This window comes from Sinocyclocheilus grahami, unplaced genomic scaffold (assembly GCF_001515645.1).
Source record: "Sinocyclocheilus grahami isolate Dianchi unplaced genomic scaffold, SAMN03320097.WGS_v1.1 scaffold345.1, whole genome shotgun sequence".
Taxonomy (NCBI): Eukaryota; Metazoa; Chordata; class Actinopteri; order Cypriniformes; family Cyprinidae; genus Sinocyclocheilus; species Sinocyclocheilus grahami.
This window is the reverse complement of record NW_015505524.1, coordinates 679,176-697,212: the sequence shown is the minus strand read 5'-3', so window position 1 is coordinate 697,212 and position 18,037 is coordinate 679,176. Positions and strand designations below refer to the sequence as shown.

Here is an 18,037-nt window from a genome sequence, read left to right as displayed (position 1 = left end):
TGTAGGAGGAAGACCTGTTGAACGGTCCATGATATCAGTGACTTTGGTGCAAAGTATTAAATGTAGTGAAGTTAAAGGGAGCTTTTATTCCATGGAGTAGTGCTGATGGTCTGTCCGTAATCCACATCCACACTCGTCCTTCAGATATAAACTGTACATTATTTCTTAATGTCTTAATGTCCTGTTTGACTATATACGGTCTGTATATGGCTACTGCCACCTGAACTCTGACGCAGATGCGTTGAATCAGCTACAGATCAGTAGTCTCACAAACAAAGGAAAGAAAATGAACAATAGCTAAAAGTTCTCCGAACTGCAGGATGTAAACAATCATGTTAACACAAAGGCCTCTACTAAAAGGTGAACTGAGATGCAGGTGCACAATCAAAGGAAGTGACCACAGCAGATGAAGTAGGCTTCATTGAACTTTAAAGACCATGTGAAATGGTTTGATGAAAGCAATTTCTTTAATATTTAAACAAGAAGTTGGGGCAAAACATAAAATATCAAAGGGCTTGTCTTTATAAACCGTTTACATCGCAGCCTAGGAAAACCATGATTTGCTACTAGCTATTGCTTGTTGGAGGCAGGCGGTACTGAAGGTTTGTCAACTTTTAATAGCATACTAGCATGTAGATGGTCTCAAAGCTAACCGATAAGGTCTAAAACCCACAAAACACCATTTTTGATTTTAAGAATTTCAAGGGGTCTTTAAAATCCAGATGCGGCCTGGAAAAGGAGTAGCGGGACAGGAACTATGGATCCAATAGCAGCTGGTCCGAGATCCGTCCAAGCTGTGGGTTTGTAACATTCAGTTTGGACAAGACCGAACCATGCTCTAAATCGAAAACTGTGTAATCAGTTAAGGCGCAGGTACATTTAACACTGCAAAATTTTGCAAATGAAATCCAATAATTTTAATAGGAATCTCCAAGATTAATCAACATCGCATTAATCAACAGAAAGCTGTTTGGTTTGAAAGTGACTTTTGTGTGAGAGGTGTTTCATGAATTGCTTCACTATTAACAGCGGAAAACCTTTTTGATGGCGAAACGTGGCAAATGTGATTGCACCTTTATTCATACATTTCCATGAAGAAGGTGACTGAATGAAACCAGTGATGAAACTAATACAAAATCCAATAGAAAATGGGTGAAATTAAATGGAGTTACAAAAAACTGACCTTCTTTTATTTATAGATCAAGATATTTTACAAAATAATCAAGAAAGTATTGGAATAACAGCAGTGCTAAACAACATTCCCAGTGCAAAAAGCACTGGTCTTGAAAGTTGTGCTACCAAAAACCCCTGGAAGTATTAAAATGTGGTTGAATTAGCTCCGTTTTATCCTTTCAGTCTGCCTAGACTCAAGAAAAAACAACAAAAAAACAACAACGAAGGTCTTAAGATGGTGTTATGCAATGAGACTTATGTTTAATTCTGTGCAGATGTCAGACTGCCGCTGCTCTTTGCTGGATGGCAGAAGGCTGGTTTGAGTATGGCACTGCAATGATTAGGACATTTTGCACCTGTATTTCTACTAATACATTACCATCAATAAGGTACACAACCCAAAAATACCACAAAGTTAATGCTGGCAAACTAACTGACAAACTGTGAAAATCCTAATCTGTTATCATGAGGAGATATCATTAAAAAGAAGAAGAAAAAAAAGAACAACCACTCTGTTATTAGAAAGCCTTTTTCTCAAGGCGGTCCAAGATGGCCTGGATCCTCTGAACGGCTTCTTTGCGAGCCTGTCGAACGTTGTCCTGTCCGTTGGTCTCCACCGAGTCCAATTCCAGCAGCTCTTTTGTTAAATGTTCCTCCAGGCACCGGTAGCTCTTGTCTGTCTTTTTCCCCACAAACTCATCCACGTCCTCTTGGAAGAGCTGAACTCTGGCCAGAACCTGCTGAACTCGAGCCAGGCTGGGATTATCGCTTAATGGGGCTGGAGTGGACGATCCTTGGTGGGAAGACGTTGGAGGTTGTTCATTCTGGGCTGGTTTGGGCTCAGGTCCTGCACCTCCGGAGGGAGCCTTGTTGTAGATTTGAGGCGGAGCGCTGAACTGGGCGGCATTGGGCGGAGGTGGAATTGGGCTTGGAGTGCTGGCTCGTGGTTTGGAGCCTGGATGCTGGTTTCGAGGGTGGATATGAGGCTGACTGTGATATGGTAGATCCTAAGAGAGATTAAAAAGTTCTTCAATATTACACAATATACCAATTCGAAAACTGCAATGTGCATTTTGCATGTGTTAAACCCAAAGTATACTCTGTTGTTGGTTTTTTTTACACGCATGCTAGAGTATGTGTGCGCATGACATATTCATCACCAGCATAGTATGCACAAACTGTACAGGTAGGGTTGGGTATCGTTTTATTTTTTTGCGATACCGGTGCCAAATCGATACTTTTAAAATGGTTCCGGTGCCTGAACTGATACTTATTAAAAAAATTAATAAATAAATAAAAATTCCCCAAAAAATGATGGATTGGCCATTAGCACTATAAACACATGATGCCTGTTTCATTCATACCGGACGCCAGAGGGCACCCTTGCACAGAAAATCCACATATCTAGTCACAGAAGTAGCGAACTCATGACCCTCCAGAAAATCCCTTATATGGACAATGGCATGCTATTATAGCTGTAACTAGGGCTGGGTATCGTTCAAAAATTTTCGATATCGGTAGATACTTATTAAAAAAATTAATAAATAAATAAAAATTAGCACTATAAACACATGATGCCTGTTTCATTCATACCGGACGCCAGAGGGCACCCTTGCACAGAAAATCCACATATCTAGTCACAGAAGTAGCGAACTCATGACCCTCCAGAAAATCCCTTATATGGACAATGGCATGCTATTATAGCTGTAACTAGGGCTGGGTATCGTTCAAAAATTTTCGATATCGGTACCGATACCTTGACTTCGATACCGGTTCCTGAACGATACTTTTTTCGATACCAATTTTATTAAATACATTTTAACAAAATCACATTATCTAAAAAAATATATATATATTGGTTTTATTTTTCAGCTTGGTGATGTTTATACAGACTCAAAGACTCATCTCCTGAGCCACTGCACAAAGCATTAAAATGTAACCAACACAATAAATCAGTGCAAATAGTTTTAATATCAAAAGCTGAAATAGACTTGTTTACACATCTGTTATAGGCTACATTTACACTAGTGCGTGTTCGTTTTAAAACGTATAGCTCAGACACTCATCATTGCTATTTATTTTCCACTGATTTACTGATGAGCATTAGCAGCTTCCAGCGCTGTCTGTCTGTCGGTGTTTTTTCTTCCACGAACGCTGTTCTGAGTAATATTTCAGCAACATTACGTGGCCAAAACACACATTAGACAGCAATCAGAAGTTATTAAAACACTTGATGGTGGTTTAAAGTGAGTTTTGAGTAAAAGCGGAATATAAATCTTATTGTCTTATGTAGAATGATGTGTGCATGAATGGTCATGTAACATGCACTTTCGGACGTGTAGTATGAACGGACTTCCCGCACTACTCTCCATTGGAAATGAATGACTTCCAGTCTGTCGTTTGTCGGAGATAGTGGAAAGCCAGCTTGAAACGCAGTGGAAACGCCAGTAGGCTATGATGAGGATCGTTTTCATTTTTAAACAAAAACATACTAGTGTAAATATAGCCTTACATGTAAGGGGGCTGGGCCTCACTATACTACACTATAGTGAGCCACATCTCTGAGTGTAACCGGTGTTAACTACAGTAGTAGGTGTGTTCAACTTGACGCAGACCGACTGTGCAGACTGATCAGTGTATTACAGTACGAGAGCTATAGAGAGCAGACTGCTCCGTATGCGTTCGAATCGCTCTCGCAGATGTCAAAACACTGATCGATCTGCGCCACGCCACTTCTAGTCGAACACTAGTGCTGCAGGCTTATTGGCTCACTGACGTTGATGAGATTACCCCTTAGGTATCGAAATTTGGTACTAAACGACGAGAAGTTTTTCGATACTCGATATCGCGGTAATTCGGCCGGTGCCTAAAAAGTATCAAACTCGATACCCAGCCCTAGCTGTAACTGAGTAAACAGAACATATAAATGTTTTGAATGATAAAACAAAGACAATAAACACTCGACTACGACAATATACTTTATCTGTGTTATTCAAGCCATCTCTGGCATTTTCATAATAATTAAGTATATTTATAATCCATTGCTAATTGATTTATTCTTTTTAAAGTAGCCTATGGAACATATTTTCTGCCTCATTCTGTGACAAGCCGCCACATCAAATCACAAAAAGAAGCATTTGACTGGATTTGTGGAGTAAAAAGGTTATGATGTTCTCTTTTGTTGGTCAACAGGTTTAGAAATGTGAATACAAGGGAGGTTTAGCTTTAGGCATTTTAATTTAAGCATGTTTAGCTTAGTTAACGGAAGGCTACCTTGCTGCCATCAGAGCAAGTGCATTCACGCACTCCTCGGATGCTCTCATTTCCCGATTTGTGCTTTTAAGTCGGAATGTGAAAACAACATGGACACTCGCGTTACTACAAAGATGTGTTGGATTTGTATTATTAGAGCTTTCCGACTTGAGTTCGTTTTATTTTTCAGCTTGGTGATGTTTATACAGACTCAAAGACTCATCTCCTGAGCCACTGCACAAAGCATTAAAATGTAACCAACACAATAAATCAGTGCAAATAGTTTTAATATCAAAAGCTGAAATAGACTTGTTTACACATCTGTTATAGGCTACATTTACACTAGTGCGTGTTCGTTTTAAAACGTATAGCTCAGACACTCATCATTGCTATTTATTTTCCACTGATTTACTGATGAGCATTAGCAGCTTCCAGCGCTGTCTGTCTGTCGGTGTTTTTTCTTCCACGAACGCTGTTCTGAGTAATATTTCAGCAACATTACGTGGCCAAAACACACATTAGACAGCAATCAGAAGTTATTAAAACACTTGATGGTGGTTTAAAGTGAGTTTTGAGTAAAAGCGGAATATAAATCTTATTGTCTTATGTAGAATGATGTGTGCATGAATGGTCATGTAACATGCACTTTCGGACGTGTAGTATGAACGGACTTCCCGCACTACTCTCCATTGGAAATGAATGACTTCCAGTCTGTCGTTTGTCGGAGATAGTGGAAAGCCAGCTTGAAACGCAGTGGAAACGCCAGTAGGCTATGATGAGGATCGTTTTCATTTTTAAACAAAAACATACTAGTGTAAATATAGCCTTACATGTAAGGGGGCTGGGCCTCACTATACTACACTATAGTGAGCCACATCTCTGAGTGTAACCGGTGTTAACTACAGTAGTAGGTGTGTTCAACTTGACGCAGACCGACTGTGCAGACTGATCAGTGTATTACAGTACGAGAGCTATAGAGAGCAGACTGCTCCGTATGCGTTCGAATCGCTCTTGCAGATGTCAAAACACTGATCGATCTGCGCCACGCCACTTCTAGTCGAACACTAGTGCTGCAGGCTTATTGGCTCACTGACGTTGATGAGATTACCCCTTAGGTATCGAAATTTGGTACTAAACGACGAGAAGTTTTTCGATACTCGATATCGCGGTAATTCGGCCGGTGCCTAAAAAGTATCAAACTCGATACCCAGCCCTAGCTGTAACTGAGTAAACAGAACATATAAATGTTTTGAATGATAAAACAAAGACAATAAACACTCGACTACGACAATATACTTTATCTGTGTTATTCAAGCCATCTCTGGCATTTTCATAATAATTAAGTATATTTATAATCCATTGCTAATTGATGTATTCTTTTTAAAGTAGCCTATGGAACATATTTTCTGCCTCATTCTGTGACAAGCCGCCACATCAAATCACAAAAAGAAGCATTTGACTGGATTTGTGGAGTAAAAAGGTTATGATGTTCTCTTTTGTTGGTCAACAGGTTTAGAAATGTGAATACAAGGGAGGTTTAGCTTTAGGCATTTTAATTTAAGCATGTTTAGCTTAGTTAACGGAAGGCTACCTTGCTGCCATCAGAGCAAGTGCATTCACGCACTCCTCGGATGCTCTCATTTCCCGATTTGTGCTTTTAAGTCGGAATGTGAAAACAACATGGACACTCGCGTTACTACAAAGATGTGTTGGATTTGTATTATTAGAGCTTTCCGACTTGAGTTCTCGTGCATTTTCTCGAGTTCGTCGGGAAATTATTTTTCACGTGCGGTACCGGTGATGATGCTTCTTACGTCTGTTGCGAAGAACCAGATGACAAATATTTCAATCGATCGCTCAAGCATGGCACCAAAATCTGCGTTCTGATTCGGTTCTAGTACATACTGGTTACATGGGTACCGGTGCTATATTGGTACCGGGTTTCGGTACCCAATCCTATGTACAAGTGTAACCCCATTTTTCCAACAGTGCATACTCTGTATGCTAGTGATGGGAGAAAGCTTTCGAAAGCTCAGAATAAACCATACTAAGAGCGTGTTCTCACCTGGCGTCTTTTTTGACAAGAAAAAGTTGACAGGTGCATTTTAGTAAAAAAATTTAAATAAAAAAGCTGGCAGCGTTTTGGTTACAAATAGCAGCTGAGCATCTTTTGTTGCTATAAAAACAGCTGCAACAGTAGCCTAGTGCTGTGTGGTGCAGAAATGTTGAGAAAGAGGAAGTTGAAGGAAGTTTGAAGTTAACGTGGAGGAGAATGTCGGTTCACAACAACGTTTGTGGGTGCATGACATTAGACAGGGAAGGAAACAGTATGGTGTTTACAACAATTTAGTCCAGGAGCTCCGGTTGGATGATGCACAGTTTGTGGCATATTTTAGACTAAACAAAAATCTAAACTAGTACGATAAGTCTGTCTACCGGCACCTTCTCCATTTTTTCTTGTTGTTATGGGAACGACTGGTCTCGCTACTCGCTTGTCATTGGTAAACTGTCAAAAAAGTGCTTGACGTAGGGCGGTTTTTTTTTCAGAAAAGCCTAACTGCTTGATAAAATTATTTACTTTTCCAAAGGACTGGAAACACAGCACCTGCTGGTCAAAAAAGTGTGAATGCAACAAAACCTTTGATACTTTTTACAAACCAATTGCAAATGTTTTCATGAAAATGTAATCTATTAAATGTAATCTACAATTAATTAAATCAGGGCTGTCAATAGATTAAAATTTTTAATCTGATTAATCACCCTTTTTGTGTGACTAATTGCGATTAATCGGACACTTATCATGAAATTAAGCATACACCATTTATCTTGTGTAACACATTCATTTTGTCATTATTTATTATATCCAGCAAATTAAACCAAAAGATTGAAGGGTGATTCTTACAAAACTGCATTTTCTGCAAGCTTATTTCAAGATGAATTTAGATGTCTTTTCAAAAAAGGACCAAATGATATAAGAATTACATTTGTGCACACAAAAGTAAAAAAAAAAAAAAAAAAACTTTTCCGAATTCAGTCAACTCAGCCATCACAACTTTACTTGACTTTAAAGTGGGTTGTCTTTATCCAGCTGAGAAAATTTAGTTTGCGGGATGTTTTGACGTTTCGTTCAGTCTGTATTTCACACAGAGCGATGCGTGAGCTTTCGCGCTCTTCAGTGACAATCACAGAATAGGACGGAGCTTAATAATAATTCTCGCAAGATGAGTCTCTATTGTCTCTGCCATCTCTGATGTAATCAGTGTGGTTTTCTTTACATTAGCGCTGTTTTGGATGGATTGTTTGAATGCATTCGCTTACTGGAACACTGGACTGAAAACTTTCCCACAGTGGCTTAAAATGATCTGATTGCAAACAGAGAAGGTCAGAGAAGAGAAGAGAAATCAGCTATAAGGTTTAGAATAACAAAATGTGCTTCAGTAATTTTGCATTAAATTATTTTAACGTGTTAAGGATTTTTGAACGAATCACATGCGTTGACGCATTAACGTTGACAGTCCTAAATTAAATACAATTAAATATAAAGGTTCTGTAAAATTGGTGTTTTATTCATTTGTAGTCCTTTAGAAGCAATTAAGGATTATTTTCCTTTTCGTATTATACATGCATGAGTAATAAAATTAATTTAATTAAAAATGGAGCTATAAAACTGACCCAAGATTAGTTAAAAACAAGAGATGCAAGGATGCAACCTGAGCCGGTTGGAAATCGATAAAAATGTGTGATAATTCAAGTTGGTTGGGATGTTAAAACGAATCGCGATACAATTACTGATACTGATCTGAACGAAACAAAAACAGCCCATCTGCTGTTTTTGTTTTGCCCAATTCAAGGGTGTCCAATTCTGTTCCTGGAGGGCTACTGTCCTACAGAGTTCAGCTCCAATCCATTAAACACACCTGAACCAGCTAATCAAGCTCTTACTAGGCATACTAGAAACTTCCAAGCAGGTGTGTTGAGGCAAGTTGGAGCCAGAGCCGTTGAATACCAGAGTTGCGACACTCCCACGTGACTTCCAAAAGAACTGAGGAATGCGGAAGTAACACGTGTCATGGAGCAGCCAATAGTTCCAAACAACCAAAATTTCCAGCATTAAAGGCCATTTATTTCAGTTCTTCTCAAGCACACTCGCTGGTAAATTAAAGAAATTGAAATTTGAATACAAATGAAGTATACTTTGAAAGGCTATGCATTTGGCTGTCAAAACTGAAGTATACGTTGGGTTTTATAGTAAGGAAATTCATTTGTTTTTTGAACAACTGAAAGTCTGAGATTAAGATTCTGTTGATTTTGAAACTTTGATTCGTTGCGAGAAACGGACAATTACTTTTAAAATGAGACTGTACAACCGCAGTACTAAATATGCAAGTGTCCATGTTTGTGAGTTGAAAACAGGAAATCTGAGTGTTGTGATGTACAGTAAGATGTTCTGATAGTGGGAGAGTTGAGCTGTCTTATGTAATCAGTTTTGGGAGGGAAGAAGTGTTTACATGAGGTGAACCCAGCACTCTCTTAACAGCACCCTTCCCACTGTGTTTTTGCCAAAGTGCCCGTCATTATGTTTACATGCACTTTAGAAGTTCGATATCTGGCAGACTGATGCAATCATTTGTCTTTATAAAATGTCATGTAAACATTATACTCTAAAAACGAAGTAACAAATCCAGATTTATTTTGGCCTCACCATGGCCTCGGTGTCGTACGCTTGCTCTGAAACACAGGGGTGACACGCAACGTGCATTAATTCTTCAATATTCAAATGCAGTGTCATGTAACCTAGGACATATAGATGAAGACTGCAGCTCGACAACGCAAAAACTTGCTATAGCTTGATTATAAAACATTTCAAATGTAAGATTGAAACCTGTAATGATGTAATTTCTATGACCTACCATCATATTTTAAAGTAATAGTTCAACAAAAAAAATTACTCAAAAATTATTAGTAATTTTTTAGATGGAGAAGTTCAGTAGTATGGTGGCAAATCAAGTTATGCCTTAAAATTGAGTCATTAGACATTAGATCACTCGCACCCAAAGCAGTTATTGTAAATGAAATGATCACAGATAATCGTTTTGATGTACTCTGCTTGACTGAAATCTGGCTAAAACCTAATGATTATATTGGTCTAAATGAGTCTACTCCACCAAGCTACTATTATAAGCATGAGCCCCGTCAGACTGGTCGTGGCGGCGGTGTTGCAACAATATATAGTGATATTCTCAATGTTACTCAGAAGACAGGATACAGGTTTAACTCATTTGAAATACTAATGCTTAATGTTACACTGTCAGATATGCAAAAGAAATCTATCGTATCTCTTGCTCTGGCTACTGTGTATAGACCACCAGGGCCGTATACAGATTTCCTAAAAGAATTTGCAGATTTCCTCTCAGACCTATTGGTTACTGTTGATAAAGCACTAATTGTCGGAGATTTTAATATTCACGTTGATAATACAAATGATGCATTAGGACTTGCGTTCACTGACCTAATAAACTCTTTTGGAGTAAAGCAAAATGTCACCGGGCCCACTCATCGTTTTAATCATACGCTAGATTTAATTATATCGCATGGAATTGATCTTACTGATATAGATATCGTACCTCAAAGCGATGATGTTACTGACCATTTCCTTGTATCGTGCATGCTGCGTATTACTAATATTAACTATATGGCTCCGCGTTATCGTCCGGGCAGAACTATTGTTCCAGCCACCAAAGACAGATTCACAAATAACCTGCCTGATTTATCTCAACTGCTCTGTGTACCAATAAGTACACATGAACTAGACGAAATAACTAGCAACATGGGCACTATCTTCTCTAATACATTAGAAGCTGTTGCCCCCATCAAATTGAAAAAGGTTAGAGAAAAACGTACTGCGCCATGGTACAACAGTAATACCCATTCTCTCAAGAAAAAAAAACTCGTAGTCTTGAGCGCAAATGGAGAAAAACTAACTTGGAAGTTTTTAGAATTGCGTGGAAAAACAGTATGTCCAGCTATAGACAGGCTCTAAAAGCTGCCAGGGCCGAGCATATCCACAAACTCATAGAAAATAACCAAAACAATCCTAGGTTTTTATTTAGCACAGTGGCTAGATTAACAAATAACCAGACGCCACCCGATCTAAATATTCCCGCACAGTTTAATAGTAATGACTTTATGAATTTCTTCACTGATAAAATAGATAACATCAGAAATACAATAACAAATGTAGATTCTACAGCGTATAATACTTCAGCTTCATTCATCGCACCAAAAGATAAACTGCAGTGCTTTACAGCTATAGGACAGGAAGAGCTAAATAAACTTATAACTGCATCTAAACCAACAACATGCCTATTAGATCCTGTACCCACTAAATTATTAAAAGAGTTGTTACCTGTAGCAGAAGAACCACTTCTCAATATTATTAACTCATCGTTGAATTTAGGTCACGTCCCAAAACCATTCAAGCTGGCGGTTATTAAGCCTCTTATTAAGAAACCACAACTAATTTAGTTGATAAAACTGCGGGGCAGCGCTAAAAAGTTTGTTCCTGAGTTCGGCCGCAGCGTAATCTGTGTGTGTGACTGAACATAACACCAAACTGCTTCTGTTTCACACAAATGCTGGCACAGACGTGCATGTTCGGCTAGAGTCGCTTTGAACTCGTGCATCTTCGGAAGCAGAGCTACACGGAAACGTAAAAAAAATGTTGTGCGCACCGCCACGCGAAACGACGTCGCGCGCACTCAAAGCGAACTTGCGGACGCTTGAGAGTGTGTGCGTTAGATACAGTGAAGACAGCGCGTCCTGCTGGGTAGCCAGGGGCCTAACAGGGGGGAAAAAAAGTCCAGAAAGAACTATGACATTGAGAGATACTTTTTCATGTGGTACAAGCAAAATGCAGGGGGGGAAAAACAGGAAAACAGAAAGTGATTAAAAAATTAAAATCCAGAAGTCAACAAGTCTCTTAAAATATCAGAATATTAGTTCTGATGTCATGATGTCAAAATGTCATGCGGTGCAACTCCCCAAAACGTTCATGATGTTTAAAAATTATTTAACTAAACATTTAAAAAAAAAATTTAAATAATGATCACAATATGTATTTACTATTATAGTATTCATTAATATTTTAAATTAGCTTTTTTTATATTTTCAGTTTTTATTTAAATTTTAGTAATTTTGTTATGTGCTTTTGTCATTTTTATTAGTTTTTAATATTTATATTTATCTCATTTTAGTACGTCAACTTATTTCAGTTACAGTACATTAAAAGGGTTTAATCAAATTTTTATACTTTATTTTAATTACCAAAACAATAGTTAACAATAACAATGCTGGTACATTCATGCATTCAGAAGAGTTTTTCATCTTAAATTTACATTTACATTTATTTATTTCTTTGCATTACCAAAAAATATTTAACAACAGCAATGCTGTTACACACATTTATTCAAGGTTTAAGACATTTTTTTATTTCATTTCACTTGTTTGTTACACCACATGACAGTTTATCATTAAATTTAAATGTTTTTTTTTTATTTGAATACAAAGAATACATTACTAAGAACTTGGCACATGTTTTAAAGTAGATTTTTAAATGATTATTAATTTTCTTTATTATGGACACTACTTACAATTGACCCAAAAATTTGTACAAAACTAAATAAACAATCTTTTATTATGTTTACATGTAACTGAATTTACCCCTTGGCAGTGAGGAACGGGGTAGGGGGGAGGAGCTGAACCCCCCGCATTTTGTTCAGGGCAGGGCTGGCTGTGATACTGAGGCTGTCTTGAAGGAACCTGGTTACTGCAGTAGAAGGGGTTGGAGGGATGTAGCATACTCGAGGAGTACTGTCCTGGATTGTACACCCCATTGGAATAGCCTGACATTGCCTGAAAAGGGCACGGCAGAGTGAAGCGAGATAAGTCTGCTGTGTATTTGACTGACTGACAGAGGGTGTTACATAAGCCTGAAATGTCTGCAGTACCTGGGGATTGTATGAGGCCTGTCCGTTGACCTCTGTTCCAGGGGGGTATGTGCTTCCATAAGGTCCCGCCGTGTGCGATTGGGGATACCAATAATTAGAGTAGCCGGGATACTGAGAATCCTGAAATAAAAATGGTTATAGTTTATACGTTACAAACTAGGGTACAGAATTTTTTTTGCATTAATCTGTTAAACATGTTCAGAGGTATTAGTTATGATTTGGTGGTGTGAGAGCTTTTAAGGATAGTAAGAGTAATAATGTCATAATTTGAATACAATATATTACAATAAAATAATATAAACATGGTCACTCATTTCCCATCTGCTCCCAAATCACAACGCAATACTGCATACTGAAATAAATAAATAATAAATTATATATATATATATATATTATACACTCACACACACGCAGTATCTCACAGAAGTGAGTACACCCCTCACATTTTTGTAAATATTTTATTATATCTTTTCATGTGACAACACTGAAGAAATTACACTTTGCTACAATGTAAAGTAGTGAGTGTACAGCTTGTATAACAGTGTAAATTTGCTGTCCCCTCAAAATAACTCTTTTTTTCAGATCCTCAGAGAGTTCTTTGCCATGAGGTGCCATGTTGAACAGTATGAGAGATTGAGAGCGATAACACCAAAATTTAACACACCTGCTCCCCATTCATATCTGAGACCTTGTAACACTAATGAGTCACATGACACCGGGGAGAGAAAATGGCTAATTGGGCCCAGTTTGGACATTTTCACTTAGGGGTGTACTCACTTTTGTGGCCAGCGGTTTAGACATTAATGGCTGTGTGTTGAGTTATTTTGAGGGGACAGCAAATGTACACTGTTATACAAGCTGTACACTCACTACTTTACATTGTAGCAAAGTGTCATTTCTTCAGTGTTGTCACATGAAAAGATATAATAAAATATTTACAAAAATGTGAGGGGTGTACTCACTTCTGTGAGATACTGTATATATTAGACTCACATAGAAATGTTAATAAATGGTTAATGGCAATTATTATAATTACCAGTAAGTGCAATCAAAAATACAAACTACAATGAAAATACAAAGTAGAAATAGGTAGACAACTAAATAATCCTTCCTAGCAGCAAGTAATAATTTAAACAACAGATCTCAAAACAAAGTATTAAGCAAAAATCTTCTTCTGAGGAGGTGGTGCTTATCCCCACTATTACATCATAGAGTGGTACATTCCACTAACTGTTGTTTTGGCAGACTGCCTTCAATATAAGATGTTAGACTAACGAGAAAGTTTTGTGTTCTGAAACTTGCAGGATGTTTTTATAGTACAATGACCTCTTATATGTCAAAAGAGCAAGGGAATTTGGTTTCTCAGTTCATGACCCCTTTAAAGATGAATTTTAAGTGATGGTTAATTGATGGCACAGGTAATCTAAATGTTAAAATAAGGGAAGTGAGTATGAACAATTGAATTTCCAACAAAGCAATACATCCAAAAATATATGTGGCAATTATTATAATTACCAGTAAGTGCAATCAAAAATACAAACTACAGTAAAAATACAAAGTAGAAAAACGAAATATTCCTTCCTAGCAGCAAGTAATAATTTCAACAACAGATCTACAGTTGTGCTCAAAATTATTCATACCCTTGATAAATATGATCAAAGAAAGCTGTGAAAATAAATCCACATTGTTTATCCACTTGATCTTTCAATCAAAAAAAATAAAAAATCTAACCTTTAATTAAAGTAAAAAATAAAAAAAAGTAGGGGGGAAAAAAAAAAAAAAATCACATAACGAAATAAATATTTTTCTCTAATACAGTTAGAGGACGTGTGTCTATATAGTCTTAATGCACGGTGAGGAGGAGAGTTTGAGTGGCCAAAGATTCTCCAAGGATCACAGCTGGAGAACTGCAGAAAATAGTTGAGTCTTGGGGTCAGAAAGCCTCAAAACAAAAAAAACTATGTTGTTTGGGAGGGTTTCAAGAAAAAAACTAGAAAAGAAAACGCTCTCATCCAAAAACAAACTCCAGCATATTTATTTGCTAGACACGACTGGAACTTTAAACAGGACTGGGTTCAATGGTCAGATGAAACTAAAAAAATGAGCTTTTTAGCAGCAAACACTCAAGATGGGTTTGGTACTGCATGTGTACAATGAAATATACTGCTGGATCTTTAATGTTGTGGGCCTAGATTCTGGATATCTTGTTCAGATAGATGGCATAATGGATTCTATAAAATACCAATGGATAGAAAATTAAAAACTGACTGTCCATGCTAGAAATCTTATAATGGGCCATGGCTGGATCTTCCAACAAGACAATGATCCACAATCAAACATCAAAATCTAAACAAAAATGGGTCACGGAGAACAAAACCAAGCTTCTGTGGCTGCCCTGGCCTACCCAGTTCCCTGAGCTGAACCCTATAGAAAATGAGTGTGGTGAACTGTAGAGGAGAAGCATCAACATGCAGCTGGAAATCTGAAGGGTCTGGAGAGATTATGGATGAAGGAATGGTCTCTGATCTCCTGTCAGCTGTTCTCTAAACTCTTCCGGCATTATAGGTGAAGACTCAGAGCTATTCACTTAGCAAAAGGAGGTTGCAAAAAGTATTGGATAAAAGGGTATGATTAATTTTTATTAATTTGTATTAGAGAAAAACATTTATTTCATAATGAGATTTCTCTCCCATTTTAAATTCTTATTCTCCAATGAAAGTTTAGATTTTAGTAAATTTTTCAAATAAAATATCTAAAGGATTGATACAGAATTTTCATAGCCTTCTTTGATCATATTTACCAAGGGTATGAATAATTTTGAGCACAACTGTACAAACAAGTATTAAGCAAAACACTCACGCGCTGCCGTCCATCTCTTCTGTTGACTAATCGCTTCTCCAAAGTTAAGACAGTGACCAAGCAGTTTAAATACTCTACAGTCATGCGGCCACCTTCTAATTAGCACAGCCAATAGCCTACAGCAGGGCAATTGCTCAAATCGAAACTACAGTTCGCACTTAAGTGCAGGAAGGAAGCAATGCAAATAACACAGGCTCCTTCTTAGCCGACGGCAGTTATTATAATTTCCAGTAAGTGCAATCAAAAATACAAACTACAGCGAAAATACAAATATTTTCAGATATTTATCAATATCTTTTTGCAATATTTGTCAGATATTTATTAAAATATTAATAATATCAGGTAATACCAATGTCATTATTCCATATTTCTTGTGCTACGAGTTCAATGTTTTCTGAGTCACAACCATGTTAAGTAACCGTCATATAAAATTTTAGAAATTAAATGGGATTTTGTAAATAATTTGCCTCATTATAAGTATAGGTCCTATTAGTAACTACAACAACACCAGAAAAACAAATGGCTACTATATTTTTAACACGTGATGAGAAATCTTAATAATTTCGAAACCATGCTGTAGTGTAAATTTTTGTATTTATTTAAAGGGGTCATATGATGCTGCTAAAAAGAACATTATTTTGTGTATTTGGTGTAATGAAATATTGTTTCTCCTCTATGCCCCACTTTCTGAAACACGTAGATTTTTGCAAAGCTCATCGTTCTGAAAAAGCGAGGTGTGCTGTGATTGGCCAGCTATCCAGTGCGTTATGATTGGCCGAATACCTCAAGCGTGAGACGGAAATGTTACGCCCCTTACCATATTGTTGATGCCGTGTCCGGCCGGAGCGACGAGACAAAAACATTAAAACCCATTACAAACGAGTTATGCAAATCTTCCCACATAGTGAGGTAGATATGTGGGGGCGTGTTAGAACCAGCCATTTTAGGGGGGCGTGGCAGAGTCTTAACTTTTATAAAGAATATCTCTTTGGATTTGAGACTTTAGTCTTTGCAACTTTACAGATCTTCTTTATGCACCAAGAGCTTGTTACACTCCAAAGAGAAAGGAAAAATTGAAATCGCATCATTAAAGACCCCTTTAAAGACATCGCCAGATCGGTCAATATTTACAAAATATATTGGACACCTTATTTTGGTATCTGATGATGCTGATCCATACAGAGTGATATAAAAACAGACATTTTGTCCGTACTCTGAATGAGTGAGTGAACTGTTCATTCTCAGGCTCAAGTAGAAGTTATCCAGGGAATAAAAACTTACTGAGAACACAAGTCGAGGAGGATTATCAACCCTGTGTCCTTTTTAAGGCATTTAAACCCAGGTTACTTCAGGTGGGACTACACAAACTGTAAATAAGATGAATGTGTAAGGAGTCATCGATGAAAAACAATCACGGAGTTGGAAAAAGGATCACCCCTTTGCGTCAGTATTTTGATGAACCAACTTTTGCTTTAATTACAGCCTTTAGTCTGTTGGGAAATGTGTCTGCTGACTTTGCAATATTTGCTCACTCTGCTTTTCAGAACTGCTCAAGTTCAGTTAAAAGGTGAGCGTTTGTGGACTGCAGTCTTCAAGTCATTCCACAGATTTTCAGTGGGGTTTAAGTCTGGGCTCTGACTAGGCCATGCAAGGACATTCATCAGGGTTTTCCCATACATTGATTTATTTGTAGCGGCCCGCCACAATATCAACACTGACCTCCGCAACTACATTTTTCAACATGAGCACTGCACGTTTCAAAATCAAAACACGGCACGGGTGTTTTTATATAAATTTTTCTTTTTTTGAAGGGAACCGATTGCCTTCAGAAAGGTTTTGATGGCATTTTCATTTAATCTTTCCTATAATGCTGATGAAGCGTTCGTGAGTGCAGCGCTGCTTTGATTACAGCCGTTACCGGGGAAACTGCTATTTCTGCAGCTCCTAAAGCGCCTCCTGCTGGCAGAGAGTAAATTTGCATTTTCAATCAGCCCGTCTGCTGATTATAATTTACAGTATATACATATACATTTCCCCCAGAAGAAGTGCTGCCACATAGAGTGCACGTCTGTGGGAAACACTGCATTCACCTTTTTCTCCTTCAGACACTGTGTGTGCTCAGTTTAGCTGTGTGCTTTGGGTCACGGTCATGTTGGAAGGTAAACCTTCTTCCCATTGACAACTTTCTGGCTGATCCAGGGAGGATCTGTGTTGTACCAAATACCTATCACTTCTTATTAGCACTGTGCTTCTAGGCATTGTTAAAGCCTTTGGCATTTTTTGGTCTCCATCTCCTGACTTGTGCCTGTCCACAACTTTATCCCGGAGATCTCTTGACAGAGCCTTGCCACCCATAGTTGATTGTTTGCTTCAGTTGCACTACCAAGGCCTGAAATGCTCCAGAAAAGCTCTTTTCATGCTCAGCTGATCAAAATGAGCACAGCTGATCACAGTTGAAAGTCAAATGGCTTTCTGTGCCATTGAGAAGGTGATTAGCTACACCTGATTGAGTTTACAAGTCATTTTTAGGAGGGGGTGATCCTTTTTCCAACTCAATTATTGTTTTTTTTTTTTATTCAATTTTTTTTCTGACATGTTGGTGTTATATCATTTACTTGGATGTTATAAGTTGCATTAAGTAAATCTATCTGTCTATCTATCTATCTATCTATCTATCTATCTATCTATCTATCTATCTATCTATCTATCTATCTATCTATCTATCTATCTATCTATCTATCTATCTA

The 18,037-nt window shown here is 37.7% G+C and overlaps 1 protein-coding gene across 1 annotated transcript in view; it reads right to left on the bottom strand.

The window, feature by feature from the left end:
* Positions 1–476: 476 nt before the first annotated feature.
* LOC107548251 (BAG family molecular chaperone regulator 4-like) overlaps positions 477–18,037 on the bottom strand; it is a 20,971-nt gene continuing 3,410 nt past the window's right edge. Inside the window, exons 2-5 of the mRNA XM_016228885.1 lie at positions 12,432–12,551; positions 12,145–12,336; positions 11,228–11,263; positions 477–2,180 (exon numbers count right to left, since the gene is read on the bottom strand). Coding sequence (XP_016084371.1) covers positions 1,692–2,180; positions 11,228–11,263; positions 12,145–12,336; positions 12,432–12,551 — 837 coding nt within the window. The 3' untranslated portion in view covers positions 477–1,691. The remainder of the gene's footprint in view (positions 2,181–11,227; positions 11,264–12,144; positions 12,337–12,431; positions 12,552–18,037) is intronic.